The sequence below is a fragment of the Opisthocomus hoazin genome, chromosome 7, assembly GCF_030867145.1.
Source record: "Opisthocomus hoazin isolate bOpiHoa1 chromosome 7, bOpiHoa1.hap1, whole genome shotgun sequence".
NCBI classification, from domain to species: Eukaryota; Metazoa; Chordata; class Aves; order Opisthocomiformes; family Opisthocomidae; genus Opisthocomus; species Opisthocomus hoazin.
In genome coordinates, this window is record NC_134420.1 from 48,419,300 (window position 1) to 48,438,138 (window position 18,839).

General features: G+C 52.1%; 1 protein-coding gene across 1 annotated transcript; it reads right to left on the reverse strand.

Moving 5' to 3' along the window:
* Positions 1–1,869: 1,869 nt before the first annotated feature.
* TGFB3 (transforming growth factor beta 3) lies at positions 1,870–18,203 on the reverse strand. Its single transcript, XM_009939789.2, is given in 8 exon segments — positions 1,870–4,199; positions 7,313–7,466; positions 7,999–8,170; positions 8,979–9,086; positions 10,653–10,782; positions 11,992–12,155; positions 17,485–18,148; positions 18,150–18,203. Coding segments are annotated over 8 exon segments (1,590 nt in total). The 5' UTR covers positions 18,189–18,203; the 3' UTR covers positions 1,870–4,040.
* Between the last annotated feature and the right edge of the window lie 636 nt (positions 18,204–18,839).

An 18,839-nucleotide genomic window follows, 5' to 3' on the forward strand; every position in this document is an offset into this window, starting at 1 on the left:
AGAGAAGACAACCCAGTACTATGGAGTTGATGTTCTGCCTGCCGCTAGAAACAATTGTAGTGAGTAAGAAACCTTTTCTGCACAATGGAGCTGGCCTTAGAGCTGTATCCTGCTCACCCTGTGGTACTGAATCTGCCCTGCATTGGACCATGGACTCTGTCTGCCTCATAAGACATTGCAATGGATCCTCTTCTGTCATGGGATGGCTATAGTGATTTCATTTGCGAAATAGTCTGAGCCTGGAGACCTCTGGTATTTCTGCTCTGATGGTGAGGACACTGTAATCACAGGTAAGGAAAGCTTCAGAGCGGCATAGAAAAATAAGAAAAGGATCTGTGAACTTAGAGAATGGAAATTTGGTAGCTACAACAAACAGAGGCATGAGACATCACAGGACAGAGCAGAACAGAGCTATGATGTTGCCAGAGGAGTGCACAGGTATGTTTGTCTTTTGTATCTTCTATTACTTTTGGAAACGGTCCATCTTGTTTACTGTTTGTATTGATGTCTGTCGGTTGTGGAAAGGTGAAACACAAAGCAGCATATCTCCCTTCACACAGTGATAACAGGGATGTGTTACTGTGTTTTGTAGGTGCAGTGAGATAGATAGAGACTGTCCAATCCAAAGACCAGAGAACAAAGACTTGCTTAGTCTGCAAAGACTATTCTTTGCTGAAATATCAGCGTACATTCCTGTACTTACTGAAGTAGTGTTCCTTGCAGAGCTCTACCATGCACTAGAGCCTGAAAAACAAGGTGTTCAAGTTCAGGTCTAGGCCTCTTGCATGCTGTGACAGAGTATGCTATAGAGAAGCAGGGACTACACAGACGGTCGTTTGATCATCTGTGTAGGATCTGCCTTATGGCAGTACAGAATGGGGTTTTTATCACTCTTTCTGACCATTGGTCTTTGTTAGAGAGACAGAAAGTGTGCTGGGATTGTTTTCATCAGCTTTTGTTTGTTCCTTCGAACAACAAAAGGGAACTGTTGGGAGCTGTATTCAGTGCTGGCAGTGAAGATGCCACTTTTTCTTTCCCATTGTCTTCCTCCGTTTGCTAGCTAGTAACAGAGCATATAGAGACCTGCCCTCTGCCTTCTCACACACATGTCCTGAAACGTTTTGGTAAGCCTGCGCCCAGCAGTGTATTCAATCTGTTATTAACCCCATGTAGATAGTATAGTTTGTCACTGAATTATAGCTAAAACACCCCTAGAAAAGCTATTTTAATTGTAAGAAAATGAATTCAGATCCTGTCTCACAAATCTAGTTCTCAAATGTTGCTAGGGAAACAGAAGGCTGGACAGAGAAGCAGTAACAAATAGACTTCAAGGATTACTGCACCGATGAGATTGCCTGTGTCCTCACTGGTCAGGTAACCCAAGACTCTTCCCCCCTTATTTTCCATTGTCATTTTGCCTCCCTTCCAAGGATACAAGTGGCTTGATCCTTCTGCCACCCCTCCCTGCCTCTGAGAAGCAGCAGTGAACAGGGGCTAGTAAGACAGGCCCACCTCACGGGGCTTGCCAGGGTTAATCCGTGGGTGGTTCTGATGTGCTCCAAGTGCCACGTAGGACTGTGAGCTGTGCAAGTGCTCTAGCTCAGCTCTTTGCAGCTCCCCCTCCTTGTTTGGTCCCCCCCCCCCCCCCCCTTTTAATAGTAAGGAAGGCCTTCAATTGGATGGGCAGCAGAGCCAGCGCAGGGCTCAGGAGAAACAATGACCAAAGAACAGACGACAGCCTGTAAAACAAACCTGCCCAGGGGCTGCTGCTAAAAGATTACAGAGAATTCCTAAGCTAATTGGCATCTGCATTTCCCCCCACCCCCCAGTGCAGCCACTTAATTTCTGGCCTGTCTGTCAGCACGGTAGTGTGGTCGTAGTGTGGTCGTAATGCATTTATTTGCTCCCTCCTTGGGCAGGCAGGGGGGAAGCATGGGCATGGAGAGCTGTACAGGGCACAGGAACACCATAGTGCTGCAGGACTGTGCAGAGCTGCACCTTTCATCATCACACTGATGACCGGTCAGGGAGCCTCAGAGAGATGAAAGGGCTAAAGCTAAGTGTTGGGGAGTGCCTCTATTAGAGCATCTGTGCCCCAGCCAAAATGTCACACGGGCTGGTAGGCTCCCTCCACTGACCCACCGTTGCTAACCTCTAGCCAGCTAGTGATGGTGCAGGAAGGGCTGTTTAGAGTTTATTAAGATGTTTGAGATTACATGTCACGGCAGCCTCACGTGAGGTATATGGAAGCAGCCACTGTTGTGAAGTGCTTGACAGAAGAGCTGAATTCTGAGCTGACCATGAGGAGCCCTGGCTACAAGCGATTAACCAGCTAGGTCTCATTTTACAGTCAGTTGCTGGGGTCCAGGAATGGGGAAGGGACAGGGAGGAACCTCTGTGGTCTCTAGAACAGGACTTTAAGTAGTTGCGGAGAGCCAGAGAGGCAGCCTCTGAGTCTCACGTGGCATGCAAACACCAGAGATTCTTACTTTTGGGAGCATCTATGGCTGAAAAAGTCCATGCTTTTAAAAAGAGTACATTGATTTCTTGCCTGGGCAACATTTGTGAGCTTTTTATGAGCATCTGCAATGTTTGTGGTAGATCGGGAGGAGAGGTGTGTTATTCACCTGTGTGTACAAGGCTGTAGTGGCAGACCATATATACTCAAATGGACACAGGACATTTGTCAGCTGTGGCAACTGCACAGCCCTGGTTATTCAACCAGTATTGTTGGAAGTGTTTTACATTTGAAGGGATCTTTATATAAATCTACCAAAAGCAGATGCCAGAGGTGACGTACATGTCTGAAAGACTAGGGCAGGACAGGGCACATATAAACCAGGCTGTTTGAGGGTACCAAGGAATTTCCACTCTGGGGCGCTCTGGCTGAGCTAAATTCTGTCTCTTCCTTTGAAGAGACATTTTGGAAAGGGGAAAGATTTTAAGACTGACTATGCCACAGCAGTAGTTTAAAAACAGCAAACCATCTAACCCTCCAACAAACGACTTGCTCGTGAAAAAAAAAAGAGCATCTTCCCCCCCCCCAAATATTTATTTTTTACAATGTTTTTGAGATTACTATTTTTTAAGTCTTGGCAGGTGAGGCCTGGGCCACGCTCAGGTCATTGTACAGAACAGGTGCAGCACATGCCAAAGGACCTCACAAACCACAACAGACAAGAGGTCCTCAGGGTGCATCAGCTCACAAATGAATAGGCCCAATATTCAGGTACCCACAGATACTGCTCCTGCGCTGACCCAGAAACCATCTCAGAAACTCCAGGAAGGGAAAAGAGCTGAATAGAGACATCAGTCCCTCTGAAAATGGACTCAGCACCCTCTTTCCTTGTATTTGCCCACCCTCAGCAGGTTGGCCGAGAGCCTTGCAGTTTGCATTTAGAAACCAGTAGCCAGGACCTGCCAGCTGAACTTACAGGTCTGGCAGATGCAGTTTCAGTTGCAGGACTCCTGGATCACAGCTCTGAGGAACAAAAGTCTAAGTGTATCTCTGAGCATTTCTTCTCTCAGCAGCTTCCCTTCTTGGTGCACTTTCTTTCTGTAAGGAAACTTTCAAAGTTTCCTCCTACAGGGGAAACCTTTATTTCTTCAGGCCAGTGGGGAGGGCTGAGGTCCTAAGATAGCTAAAGGTGTAACAGAAAACATCTCCCCATTTCTATTTCCCCTTTCACCTGCTCTTTCTCATTCCCTTGCTTTCCCAGCTCAACCACACAGCATTCAAATACACAGCAGTTCCTCCACCAGTTCTCTTCCGCACCAACTGTCCAGCCATTTTGGAGAGTGTGGCCTTCGTGTCACCAAAGTAACTCCCAGAAGGAACATGTCACTGCCAACAAGATCAAGAAATGTTGAGAAATCTCAGAAGAGATCCCCAAGGGCTGCCAGACCCTAAGCCACAGGGTTTGGCACTTGGCCCTCAGCATGCCTAGTCTCTGACCCCCAGTTCCTTTTGTGTTAGCCTGGGAGCAGGCGAGTGGGTGCTGACAGTTTCTCTCTTGGCTTTGGGTGGGCCAGGGTGCCTTTCAGCTGCACTTGCAGGATTTCACCACCATGTTGGAGAGCTGCTCCACTTTGGGGGTCCTCCCGACATAGTACAAGATAGTGAGCGGCTCCAGGTCCTGGGGGACACAGCAGGGCGAAGCGGATGCCTCAGGGTTTAGCGTGTTGTATAAGCCCAGCACCTGCAGAAACAAAGTAAATGCAGTGACAGAGTCAGGAATATGTTTAAGTTGGTTGAGGACGTGAAGGGTCTGCAAAGCCAACAGGTCTCTAGGTGTCTGGACTATGCTCATCAGAGCGTATTTCCCTGAGGCAAGTAATACTCCCCTGTCACTTCCTGATCATGGTCTGATTCTAAAGGGTCTCACCTGCCCTGGCCTGACTCTTCAGACTTTTTTTTTTTTTTAATTGCAGTAGCCTTGCTCTGTGGCTATGACTAAGGGTTGAAGCAGTGCAAGTAGTTGTCTCCTGTCATCTCTAATTTGGCATGGTCAATAGTGTCACAATTTTTGCTTTTAACAAGGCTGAGTGTAACCAGCCTGGGGAAACGCTGTCTTGGGTTCTGTTAAAGAAACCAGAAGAACGAACATCTCTAGATAGCACTGGATGGATGCCAGTCCTCTAGCGTATCCACAGTTCCCTCCCAGCTTTGAACTGTCCGATGCTTTCTCCCGCCACACCACCCTCCAAGTCATTACACTATAATGCTGGAGCCAGAAGAGTGTCCTGTGGGACCCCACTGGATTCCTCCTCCCAGCTGGCCCCAGCCCACAGATGACTGTACACTTCAGCCATGTAACCACTACAGAACAGTTGCCATGTTTCTTGCCAGAGGTGGCCGCTTCTCAGCGGTAAGCGACTTCTTGAGTTGTGGGGCCAAAACATGATCTCACCTGCACTACTGTGGTATAACAGGGTCTGACGCATTGTATGCTAACTACTTTACAGTCTTTGGGGATGAGAGGTGCTAAAGAAACATTCTGTTCTATCATCCAGATCACAGAATATCACAGAATAGTAGGGGTTGGAAGGGACCTCTGTGGGTCATCTAGTCCAACCCCCCTGCCGAAGCAGGGTCACCTACAGCAGGCTGCACAGGACCTTGTCCAGGCGGGTCTTGAATATCTCCAGAGAAGGAGACTCCACAACCTCCCTGGGCAGCCTGTTCCAGTGCTCCGTCACCCTCAGAGGGAAGAAGTTCTTCCTCATGTTCAGACGGAACTTCCTGTGCTTCAGTTTGTGCCCATTGCCCCTTGTCCTGTCACTGGGCACCACTGAAAAGAGCTTGGCCCCATCCTCCTGACACCCACCCTTCAGATATTTGTAGGCATTTATTAGGTCCCCTCGCAGCCTTCTCTTCTTCAGGCTGAACAAGCCCAGTTCCCTCAACCTCTCCTCGTAGGGGAGATGCTCCAGTCCCCTCACCATCCTTGTAGCCCTCCGCTGGACTCTCTCCAGTAGCTCCTCATCTTTCTTGAACTGGGGAGCCCAGAACTGGACACAGTACTCCAGATGAGGCCTCACCAGGGCAGTGTAGAGGGGAAGGAGAACCTCCCTCGACCTGCTGGCCACACTCTTCTTGATGCACCCCAGGATCCCATTGGCTTTCTTGGCAGCCAGGGCACACTGCTGTCTCATGGTTAACCTGTCGTCCACCAGGACACCCAGGTCCCTCTCCGCAGAGCTGCTCTCCAGCAGGTCCACCCCAAGCCTGTACTGGTGCATGGGGTTGTTCCTCCCCAGGTGCAGGACCCTGCACTTGCCCTTGTTGAACCTCATCAGGTTCCTCTCCAGATCTACACAGTTGTTCTGGTAGAAGCTCTCTGGGATACTGAGCAAAGTACCCCTGGCTGTACCACACGCTCTTGGGGCCACTCAACAGAGACAGTAGGTTAAACAGACTGGTGAGAAATCTTCAATGTTTTTCCTAGGTGGTGCTGGCAAGCTGTCAGCAACTATATTGTTCTAAGGTTTCTTGGACCACTAAGCTGACCTTAATGCTTGATTTGTTTCTTTCTTGCTCAAGAAAAGAACATTAGGAACCATTCTAAAATCTTCTTTCTCTCACACTGATTCAGTCCAGTTCTCTACTAGAGAGCTTCTCAGGACAACCAGATGGTAAAGCTACATGCCCATTACCGTTTCAAAGCTGTTCATTCCCTTGCTTTGTCTTGTGCTTAATACCCAGCATCTGTTCACTCCTTCATTCCCATAGACTGACTGTTGCCACTGAGATTAGTCCTTGCGCTTCAGCGAGCCTTGCTGCTGTGCAGATTCTAAAGCTGTCAAGAAAACGTTAGCATCTTTTCTGCAATATCATCTTTACCTAGTTATCTGCTCTTCAGCAGAATCTGCTTTTTCCAGTAAATTTTTTAGTGAAACGTGAAGCTAAGTTGCTAGATTGCCTCCTTTTCTCTTCTATGGATGGAATTACAGGACTTTCTTTGGCTTTTCTTGATTCAGCAATGGACTGTCTGCTCCTTAGTCTGTCATCTCCCCTTGGTACTCTCCTGTACTTGTGCTTTTCTATTGCTTTTATTTTCTTCCACTGTAGACGGCAGCCAGGCTCAGGTGTTATTCTTCCAAAAGACTGCCTAGTGTATGCATCTTAAACAGAGGTTATGTGTAAGTTACCTGAAGACATTTGCTCTCTGCCAGTTTTCACTCATGAATCTCACTGCTTAGTAAGGTTCTCCCTGCCATAGGTCAGGCAGGATTTATACAGCTGGAAAGGAAGCCTGTGCAGAAAGGAGAGCTTACTGCATGCCTGTGTTCACTTCTGGACATGGACACAATTTCCCTTCATTTTCAAGCTACAGCTACCCCTATGGTAGCATATGGCAACTGTGTGCCATGGCACAACAGTTTTGCATGACAACCTGGCACAGAGCGTAGAAAAATCCTCTGTCCAGTGCAAACTGCACGAGAAATTTAGGCTAAAGATAATTACAAAGAGCTGATGTTTGATGTGAACAATTCAGTTCATATTCTGGCCATCACCAAGTAAGTACCCTAAAACCATCAGTCCTGCTGTTTCACATCTTATCCAAGAGACAGCAGCATCCTCCTCCTCCTCAGCATTTGGCTGGAAGCATGGGCTCAGTATTGACTCCAAAAGAAGCACATTTTCCCTGCTGAACCTCCTAGACTCTTTTCTGCAGTTTCCTTGGACGTTGTTTTACAAATATTAATCTGAACTGCTTTTGTTGCTTTGAAGAGACCAGATATGATCAGACTTAGGGAGGAAGGGGGAGTCACAGCCACAAGCCCTGACAGGACAATATACGGGATGTACCGTGCTGTGAGTGGTGTCTGCGCTGCGGAGGTATGGACAAGGGCCCGAACAGAAGTTAGCAAAGTAGCCCTTTGGCTCGTGGACCCACTTCCAGCCAAGGTCCTGTCGGAAGTCGATGTAGAGAGGACGCACGCAGCAGTTCTCCTCCAGGTTCCTGAAACACAGCATCGAAACGCAGTGAATCTTAAGAGGGGCCTTACATGTGATCGTGTGCTGCAGCTTCCTGAGCAGAAAGACAAGTACCAGCAGTGCCCAGTGGGACGTGGTGCGGCACAGACGAGCAGTGGCAGGCAGCTCAGCAGCCTGGCACTGCTTGTGCCTGCCAGCAGACAGCTTCACCCCTGGCCCAGGGAGGCAGCACCAAGCTGCTCTTCAGCACCTGGAGCTGGCAAGGGGCTGCCGCAGGTCCCTGCCCAGGCTGTGCTCCAGGAAGCCACTTGGAAGTCTCCCTCTAGCCAGCGGCTCAGCCAGAAGCATGCAGTGCCTCTGCTCAGCTGGCCAGAGTCCCATTCTTGGACACCACAAGGAGCAGCTGGCTGAGCTGTGCTCCTCATGTGGCCCCAGTGGCACCACGGTGACCCATGGCCCCCTTGGAGAGCTCTGCCTTTCCTAGTGGCATGGAGTCCCACCAGGCTTGCCCACCTCAGGCATGGGATGTGGTGACTCCATGCAGGATTCTCACCTACCGGAAACAGTAGTTGGTATCCAGGGCCCGCTTCTTTCTCTGGCCTCCCAAAGCTGGGGTCTCCAGCCGATGTGGGGGTAACATCATCAAGATGAGGTGGGGATTATGCAAATCTTTCTGCTTCTTCAGGCGCCCCAAGTCCCCACGGCCATAGTCATCCTCACTGTCAATGCCTTCAGAGAAAAACGATCCGCAAACAAGAAGTCAGTGTGCAAGCAGAGGATGCAACAAGACTTCAGTGCATTTAACACTCTCATGCCTGCTCTTGGGTGAAAGGGATTCAGGCATCACGTCCACTTACTCTGGGACTTCTTCCCTCACAGGGACCCCTTTACTCCTGGTGAATCTGACTGCTGCAGGCGTGAAATAGAGGCTTATGGGCCACCTGTTTTACCATTTGCAAACTGCTGGTGGGGCCATTAATCCATCCCACTCACTCCTGGCTTCAGTCCCAGGACAGGCAGGAAGATGAATGGTTTAAAGAAGATGTCAGATCATTGGCACTCTGCAGAACAGCCTCAGAAATGGAGCCTGTGGGGGCCAGTGGCTGCAGACCAGGGCTGAAAGCCAGGAGGTTCCTAGTTCTTAGGCCAGCCAAGCCACTGACTCTCTGGGCCACCTCACACAGGATGCCTGACTTCCTTGTGTTTCAGTCACCCTAACTGGAAAGCAGAGCCTCCGTGGAAACCTGAGAAGGCATCAAGCTGAACTTCCCAGAGAGGCACTGAAATGCAGGATTATTCCTTTCTGCAGACATTCGTGCAAACCCATGGAGCCTGCACTTCTTTTCTCCCATTTCTAACCCGAGTACAAAGTGGATATACCCATATAATTAACATGCAAACCCAGATGCATTTGCTTTAAGACAAATGTTACACAACATAAAATGCTCAAATAAGCGAAGCAGGACCCCGTTTTTTCCTTTAGCTACTCCAGGCTTTCCCTTCCCCAACAGACTCCCCTAACCCAGTTCTTTATCACCTTTGAACTTGATCTCCAAGACCTCGTGCAAATTCTCCAAGATGTCCCCGTTGGGCTGAAAAGTATGGCAAGGACAGTGTATGCTAATTTCCAGGCCAAGGTTGGACTCTGCAAAGAAGGAGATGACTCTGTGAGAAACAGTCCTCCTCAGCTGGGACAGCTCCTGGTGCAGGGAAATTTCGCTGAGGACACACGCTGAGGTGACTCCTAGACTGTGGGTCATTCTCAAAGTCAGGGGTGCTCTCAGAGCTGGGGAACAGAAGCTGCCTTGAAAAGGAGAATGGGAAGCAGAACTCTAGAGCTTCACCTGGGCCAAAAGCCTTGCTCTTGCTAAAGAGAGCTTCCTGGGCAGGTGAGAAGGGTGCTCCTAGTTAGGTTTTTTAGGCTATTCAGCATCCAAAAGCATTTGTGAGCTTCAAGGAGCTCCACTGGAAAACAAGTATTTCAAAGAGCTGGCTTGCAGCATCCGTGTTAGATCAGTTTTGCCATCCTCAGTACCTGTCTACTATCTGGCTTCTGGTTAGTGTCTGCAGGAGAGATCTGAAAATAAGCAAGTTGGATATGGACAAGTAATTTCACTGGAAGCATTTTTCTCAGCAGCTGCAACCTCCTGTTTTGTTGAACTGCTAGCAGTCTAAGTCACACAGACTTTCCAGAGGCAAGTCTATTTTCATAATAACTTCCTGGACCAGTCATGCTGTGTGGGCCTGACTAAGGGAACATAAGACTCTTATGAAAGCTTCTTTTTTATGTTGTGTCATGAATGAAAACATCTGGCTCCCCAGGGCATTGACAAGGTGCCTAGCACCTTTTTTCCTAAGCACTGTATACTCTCTGATGTCTTGTCAGCTAGTGTGCCTGCCCGGAGCTCGCTGCAGTTCCAGCCCTGAACTCCAGCCATCAGGACACAACTTGGACTGCTTGAAAAAGGAGAAGCCTACAAGCTCACAGCTTACTCTTCCAGGGAGCGGCTGCTTGCCAGTACCTGCATTCCACTTTTCAGTGGCACCTAGCTTCTATCTGTGAGGCAAATCCAGCTGTGAGTCATGGTGCCTGTGCTCCAGCTGTGAATGGGGTCAGTGTTCTTGATGGGAGCTGCCCCATAACTATCTGTTGGGCTGCCCAGTGGTGGCAGAGGTATGTTCTCTGCAGCGCTAAAGCCTCCGTCTGTCTAGGTGTGTCAGCCTCTGGTATTTCCTCACCTTTATACCTGCCAAGCAGTAAACAGCTAGAGAAACCAGGATCCTTGCTGTTTTTTTCCCCGACTAGATTTGCTGTAGTCCACATGAAAATTAAACCAGAGCAATCCTCATTTTCTATGTATTACAGATTACAGTTTAGACAAGCAGAGGGGTCCCCTCTGGGCTTAGAATGGAGGAATCAAAAGAAGTTCCAGCATCTCTCAGTGAAAACAATCTCCTCCCCCGGAGGATGAATCCTCGTGCTGACTCAGCCCACAGAGCTACACAGTGGGGACTCCAGGACAGAGCTAGGAATCTAGCAAACATCATGCACTGAGGTAACTCTCTGGGCGAAGGCTTGTTCTCAGACTGAAAGAAGCTGTCCTCTACGTGAGCTAAGCTCCTGCGAAAAGGGGAGCAGAGAGATACTCCTGACAATATCGATCCACATTTCTACGGACGCCTTAACACCCAGTCCAGCTAAGACCCCTACCTCTGTGCAGAAGCCACTCACGCACAGTCTCGGTGACATCGAAGGACAGCCACTCAGGGGAGCCCCGTGTCTGCACATTCCTGCCACTGAGGTAGCGCTGCTTTGCTATGTGCTCATCCGGCCGAAGGATCTGCGTCAGAAGGAGTGGTAGAGAGAATCAGCCAGTGCCGCGCATAAGGAAGGTATAGCCTTGGGTCTTTTTTCTTCCACAGCTTGCTAAAAACTGATTCAGAAGGTTGGTCCTGGCAAGTGAGACACCAGGAATATCCTGGCACAGGTTAGAAGTACATGCTTCACAACCAACCTGGACTCCAGAGATCTACACAACGCCTATTTCTGTGTCATAAGCAGCCCACCTCTCTCAATTCATCCTTGTTTCAGGGCACATATCCAGAGGCGGAAGCACACAGCAATTGATCTAATGGGTGGTCTTGTTTCTGTATACACCTGTGGAATTTGGGTCTGGATTTCAGAGGGGAACCAACTGTGGCCAAGACTGCATCTTACCACAGGTCCCTTGCCCAGCAAGCCTACTGAGTCCTACACTGTGGCATTTTCATGTGTCCTACACTCTTCAACTTCTATCAGAACACAGCAGGGCTGATCAGGTTTGGAGACCTCTCCCCCTGCTCTGACATCTCTTCCCGCTTCCAGACAAACAGCCACAGCCTATGCAAGGTGTTACTTGCTGTGGGACTCCAGGTTCACTCCACAGAGCTCTGAACCTATGGAGAAGCTCTGGGATTGCCTCCTTGTCAGCTGTGTCATCTGGTGGAAAACTGCTCTGACCTTTGAAGCTGAATTCCAGGAAGTCCTCAAGAGCTACCAGCCACAGGGCAATTTTAGCTGCACTCTTACTGCAAAGTGGCCAGACACCAGCCTGTGGGAATGTGCCACCCAAAGCACATTCATGCTCAACACTGAAAGCAAGCATTACTTTGCTAGTAGATCAGTGACAAGAAAGAGAGCTCCACCCAGCACCAGCGCCAGCTGTACTGCGACAGTCAAAGGAACAAAACTGTCAAGAGACCTAGGCATACAGGTGTGACAGAAGGCTCAGGGCTGCTCCACTGGTGAGGGGCACCCCTTCTTGGTGCAGCAAAGAGCTGCAGTGGGCACCATGCCAGGGTGCCCAGAGCCGCCAGCCAGTGTGAGCGGGAAAAGGACAGCGCCACACCGTAAAAGGAAAGAAAGGTGACTGAATCACTGCATACTCTGGAAGAGGCCTGGGGTACAGCATGGGATTTCTTCTCTCTCTGTTCTGTGACCGTGCACGTATCAATTGAGGCAACCACTAAGGAGCCAAGCTACTCTGGGCTCAGGCACGAAGAATACTCACCTGGAAGAGCTCAATGCGCTGCTCACTGCGTTTGGAGCTCGGATTGGGCACACGCAGCACCCGAAACTCAGCCCGGAACAAGTTGGTGCTGTTCTTCTCTGCCGAGGACACATTAAACCGGAACACGTTGGAGGTGACACCTTTTGGACAAATGCCCAATTCATCTAGGAGAAAGAAACATGGAAAGGCTGAGAACCACAGGTCAGAGGGGTGGGATCTCAAATAAATACTGTTTGAGAAAGAGCTTTCCAGCAGAGGCCTGTCATTCAAACATCTTGCCACCTGTGAAGCATGGCTATCTAGCTAAAGATAACACGGGATAAATTCACGCAAAGTTGGTCTACAGTGCAACATTTTGCAAAATGTTCCCACTACTGCCACAATTATTTCAATGCTACAAGCCAGAGAATCAGTAGAGATCAACTACAGTATTTTTAAAATTATCTCTTTTAACTCTTCTGATCAAACGTTGCTAATGCTCATGAGTCTGCTTCATCCAAAATGACAACCCCAGCCAAGACAATGGAGCAACCTCATTTGCAGCTAGTGGGGCCCATTCCCAATAGCGATGATGGTGTGACTCTGCTCATGCTGGACAACTGAAGCCATGTAGGAGGTGATCCCATTGCCGTTGGATCTCATTGACATTGTCTCCTGGAATGAAAGCCAGCCAAGTGTCCACAAAGCAAGAAGACTTTTTGGGGCAGTGGCTATTCAGCATGTACTTAAAGAACTGGGTTTTAAGATCTGGTCTAATTCATGACCTGGAGAAGGAATTCACGAATAGTACTAGATGCAGAGTTCTTCAAGGACAAGAGTAATAGAGCTGAGAGGCCTGCAGAGATCAGATACGTGGGCAGGAAATAACAGCAGTTCTCTGCCTCGATGTGTGCCTGCTGAACAGAAAAATGCATTTCATAGATGCCCCAAAAGAGAGCAGGTAAAAGCTATGAGATCCAAAATAGAGTCCTCAAGAGAAAACAAGCCTCTCTTCATTGTGACCATTTTGGTCCCATGGAAAAGTCTTTGTCGTCGCTGTTGTTTCTCTCCTGTCGACCTCTGTTAGCCTTCAAGGCTCTAGCATCATTAAGGCTTCCTTCAGACAAGACGGCTTCTGCTCTATGCCCACATGCGGGTTTGTTTGCAGCCCTGCACAGCCTCTCATATGACCTCTGACTGTTGTCCAATGCAAAACTGGGCTCTTATGTCAGCTGATACTCCAGTTGTTTTAAAACAAAAAGAGAAACAGAAAGAAAAACTACCACCTGTTCCCAGCCACAGTTCCAGTCTGACAAACAGGCTAGAAGCCCTAGTTGAAGCGACCTTCAAGTTAGACTCCTGGAGTCAGCCCCTCTCTTCACAACATCATCACTGTCTCCCCAGGGAAACAGCTTCTGAAAGTGGGCTAGTGTGAAACAGTGCCTGAGCGCAGAGGTTCACCCCCCATGCCAAATTCTGCTTTGAGCAACACTGATGCACTTCCAGAGTCACCTCCAAGCAGATGAAGGTCTTCCTCTTGTGCTGCACTTGGATCCAGCGAGCAGGAGCCTGCTAGTTTACAAGGATGTTTTCTCCGTGTGCTGAAGTTCTACTCAATAAGCTAATGACTGGATGCTCACACTGGACATTAATTGGAGGAGGTTTTGTCATTCGTACTACTGAACGGAACAGCTTTCCCATACAGGAAGGTCTCTGGCTGCTGTTGAAGAGATGGCTGTTCGGTAACCCCAAGAGACCAGGCCCCATTGCAGCTGCGAGCTGGTATGCTCAGCCCAACAACCCTGCAGTGCAAAGAGTACGCCAGGCCACACGAGGACACCTGTTGTGGGGACTCCACCACTGTGACCAGTTCTAGGTTTTATGCCACAGAGAAGCACAGCAGAAAACCCAAGCTCTGATCTCATTAAATGCCCAAAGGCATCTTCCAAGCTGAAGTCTAACACTGATAACCGTTCTGTGTCCTAGACCTAGGCAGATACTGTGTTTTAATATCCCGTTAAGCTGTTTTGCACTCCTAGGCCTATTAATAGTGCTGTTAACAGCCTGCCCTTCCATTTCAGACCCAACTGCCTGTCCATGAGGGGTGTCCCAGTAATCATCAGAAATGCCTTTCTAGATCAGACGAGTGGTCAGTCTAGCCCAGTATCTGTTTCCAACAGTAGCGCTTTATCTGACAATCTATTTAGAGACTGCAGATCTGGTCCTACAGCACAGTGCAGATGGGAGACAAGATAATTTATTGTTTATAATCTCCTTAAGATTTCTGGCTAAGTTAGGCAGCCATGGTGGTAAGAGGTTACTGTAGCTACTGTATTTTGCCTGCTGTCCCCACATGGCCTTCTACCTACTTACTTCACCAGCAAGGTGCTGGTGTCTTGGGAGACCCTCCTAGTAGAAACAGTAATGGCTATCTTCCCTAAGAAGTTTCATGTTCCCTTCGTACCCTGGGAGCAAGCCCTCTGTGACGGGGAGATGGAGCCGCATTGCGCATTTCACTCTGAACACTGTGAGGTTGGAGCCTGCTTGTCATAGCGGGGCGTCCAGGATATAGGTCTCACTCCCAGGAAACTGACTGCTGCAGGGCAAAGTACTTTTTGCAAGAAGTCACAGGCAAAGGGGGCGAGGTGATTTTTCAGGGAACTTGGTCTAGTCCCAGCTCAGGTCTGTTAATCACACTGGAATCCGGATGTGTCAACCTACCAGCACGGAACAAAGCCTGGAGGCAATATTCCTGCAAGCTCTTCCAGTTCACAACACTCAGCAGCTGTAACCAAGCCTGGAGACAGGGAATCTGTGACGCGCTTTGCACCCACACCAGGCTACGTCTGACACAACAGGATCTACCCTCACGATCCAACCCTGCTATTACTGTGGAGCCCAGACAGCCCAGAGCTGCTGACTGCACAAATGATGAGACCAGTAACCTCTTAGCGTGGACAATGTCATACAGGGAGCAGGTTCTTTTGGGAGCTTCCCTCTTCCTACCACTGCTCTCAGCAATGTGCAGGTGCCACACGTGCTGCCGATCCTACACAACTGGTGTTTCTGGGACGCCCCAAGAAGGGTGATGGCTGCACGGTCAGAGTTCAATGTCAAGGACGGGAAGGCTGTCTGTAAGCAGGTATTGCCTCACTCCATATTATATGCCTGATACTCCAAGGTGTTTCACGCCAAAGCTGTATAACTTTGGAGAAAAAAAAAATTGATCCTTCTGGAACTCTTCAGGCAGCAGGTTTGGAGGGTAGAGATGCTTACCCACAGTGACCCATGGCTTTAATTGCCTTGTCTCCCAAGCTGGCTTGGAAAATGGCATTTGTTTTAACTCAGGAAGGTAAGCAAAGCCATTTGCAGGACCATTGCAGATGCTCTCTGAGCTTGAATCTAACCAAGTCAGCGCTTAAGGGTGTCTGAATCCCCCTTCAGGAGATCCCTGAAGTGAATGGCTGGTCTGGACTGAGTTATATTCTGAGAGGCACAGCAGAAAGGCCATTCGGTGAGTCACCAAACACCTCAGAGCAGGGATGGGGAACCTGGTCCTGAATCTCCTTCCTCCTTAGAAGCATGGGGCTCTCCCTGCTGCAGTTTTTGCTCCTCAGCTCTCCCCACTTTTGGGCCTTAAGTGTTTGAGAAGGATGAGTTCTCTGAGCCAACGAGCTGCTTGACTAACAGTTTGGAGCTAGAACAGTTCGTGTGCGTGTGTGCACACGCATTTCAGACTTGTCTGTATCATCCTCGCAGTTCCCTCAATGGAGCAGTCCTCCCCTTCCCCCCCAGAGGAGACTGGCTTTGGCTCAGAGTGTGCTCTGAGATCACCACCTGGCACAGGGACAAAGTCATGGGAAAGCTGAACATCAGCCACTTCTGAAGACACGGGGCCAAATTCAGCCCTGGTGTAAGCGCTGAAACTCCCCACGTTTCAAAAGGAGTGCGTCTCTCGACACCACGGCCTGTCTGGAGACAGTCTCTCCCCGTGTCACCCCGTTCCAAAGTTCCCTGCTTCTCTGGGTGATGGCACCTATGCTGCCTGCTCCCACGAATTCAGTCTCGGCACTATTTAGTCTTTTGAACCCGCTGCTCAGCACCTTGCCCCAGTGTCCTACGGGGACATGGGACAGGTTCATTCATTTCCACAGGAATTTCCCCCAACCCACAGTCCCTCCTCGCTGCTCCTTCTCATGCACCACATGTCGTCATTCCTCTTTCCCCTCCACTTTATCCAAATCCAGTCCTCTCACTTCAGTTCCCGCTGTTGTGCTTTCCCAGTTTCCTTCCCCCATACACACCATTTCATAGCATGGCTATACTATTTTGCACAGACACTTGGTTTCCCCAAATATTTTTTAGAATTTCACAAACAATACTACAGTAGGTCAAAAATGTTGAAATACGGGTAAGCTGCTATACCCTGTGCACTTTCTGTTCCTCGAGTCTTGGTGTCTGCTGAGCGAAGAGCTAATCATATAACCATATGGAGTGCAGTCTGCTAGAGATTAAGTGAAATTTGTTGCATTACCACATTGTAGCTCTTATTCCAGCTCATCGTATGTCAAGATTAACATAAGCCTGGCAGAGCAACTGTATTCTGAGGCTGCCTGCACCAAGTCACAGCTCCTCCCCGGAACTGCTGGCGTTCAAACCACGTCCCCAAGACTGCACTGCATCACAGGAGGGCACCCTGGCTGGGGGTATGCTGCGTGCCTACCAACATCTTCCAGTCCTATGGAATCCTAAGCACAGACCGAAACGATTGCTCGTGCCTACACGTGCTCAGCATCTGCAGTCTCTTTGGGGTTCACGTCTGCTCAGTCTCTGTCTTTGCATCTGCATCTGCTCAGCTTCTGCACCTGAATCTGTTTAGTGTCCGCATCTGGGCCTGCTCATCATCTGCTCCGCACCTGCTCCGCATCTGTCATGTTTCCTCCAGGCCCGTGTCCCCTCTGGGGGGGTCTCTTTCACATCACCGCCTGCTTTGCACCTGCTCGGCATCCCCGTTACCTTCCACTCGCTCTCCGAACCCCCACGATACGCGGGCAGCACCCTCGACGGTGTCCCCCAGACAGCAGGCTCTTCAGGCAGCAGGCTCTCCAGCCGGTGCCTCCCGGCCCTCCCGACCGCCGGGGCGGGCGCTGCGCACACCGATCGGGCTGCGCGGATCTCTGCGGCGGGGAGCAGTCCAGATACCTGCTCGCCACCCCACGCCAGACCGGTGCCTTCGCCCCCGGCCCCCAGCTGCCGCCTCTCCTCCCCCCGATGCCAGGGCTCCGGGCGGGGGCTCGGCTCGCTGTTCCCGGCGGGGCCCTGGCCTGCCGCCGCTCCAGGACCCCACGACCCGCCGCCGCCGAGCCCCGCGCCCTCCTCCCGGTGCTCCGAGCGCGCAGGCGGCGGAGACGCGTCCCCCTCCCGCCTCCGCGCCCCTCGCCCCCGGCCGGCCGCCCCTCCTCTGCGCCCGGGGCGCCGGGCAGGCTGCCCCGCGGCCGGCCGCCCGGCGCTTACTGTGCTCGGGTAGGCCCTGGATCATGTCAAATTTATGGATCTCTTTGGCGTAGTACTCGGACTCGGTGTTGTCCTGGGAGCAGCTCTCCTCCTTCTCCTCCTCCATCTCCTCTAGCAGCTCCCGGGTGCTGTTGTAGAGGGCCAGGATCTGGTAGGGCACATGGGCCGGCCCCACGGTCTCCGGCGGGCTGGTGAGCCGCAGCTTGCTCAGGATCTGGCCCCGGATGGCTTCCACCCTCTTCTTCTTGATGTGGTCCAGGTCCAAGGTGGTGCAGGAGGACAGCGAGAGGCTGACGGTGGCGAAGCTCAGCAGCGAGAGCAGCACCAGAGCTCTTTGCACGCACATCTTCACCTGCGAGGGGGCGGCGGGGGCCCCCGGGAGAGACCCCCGGACGGCGGCGAGCGGGCGCGGGGGACCGGGCGGTGCGCGGGCGGCGGCCTCCGCAGCTCCCACGGGCTGAGGCTCGGCCAGGCGGGGCATGAACTCACCGCGCCGCGCGCGGCCCGGGGCTTCCAGGAAGAGCTGGCAGCGCTCGGCGGGGAGAGGCGGCGGGCGCCGCGCTCCGTCCCCCTGCGCCGCCCCGCGTCCCGCGGAGCCGGGGGCGCCCCGCCGCGCCGCGCCGCCGCACGTCTTAGCGCCCCGCGCCGACCCGCCGCCGCGGGGGGGGGGGGGAGCGCGGCGCCCGCCCCTCTCGCTGCACCATTCATGCCCCCCGCCGGGCCCCGCGCCCTACATCGCCCGCCGCCCGACACCCGGCGGCCGCGCCCGGCCGGGAGCGGCACCGCCGGGCCGACCGCTGCCCCCCGCGGGCTCCGCACCGCACCGCCCAGCGCCCCGGCCGCCCCGCGCCGCGCCGCCCCTCCCGCGCACACTGCCTCTCGCTCAGCCCCGCCGCTGAAATTTTATACCTCCCTCCCATGACGTCCCCGGGACGGGGCTCGGGCGGGGGAGGGAGCTCCAAGCCCGGCCTTCGCCCCGCAGCACCGCGCTAATGGCTTCAGCAGCCGCGCCGCCGCCCGCGCGCCCCCTCCCCCCGCCGGGCCCCGCCGCCCCCCGCGCGGCCGGCGGCGCCGGGCCCCTCGCGCCCCGCGGCCAGGCCCCTCCGCGGCGGGGCGGCCCCGCACGCGCCTTCCGACGTGGCCGCCGCACCGGCGCGGCGGCGGCGCGCGGGCGCCCCATGCTGGCGGCGCGCGGGCAGCGGCGGGCGCGGGGCGGCGGCGGCGGCGGCCGGGCCGTTTCGCGGTGGTCCTGCGCGCGATGGCGGGCGGCGCGCGGAGGCCCCTCCCGTTTCCCCAGCCGCGAAATCGCATTAAGAGCGGCTAAAAATTCTCCGAACCGTTTCCCGGTGCGGTTT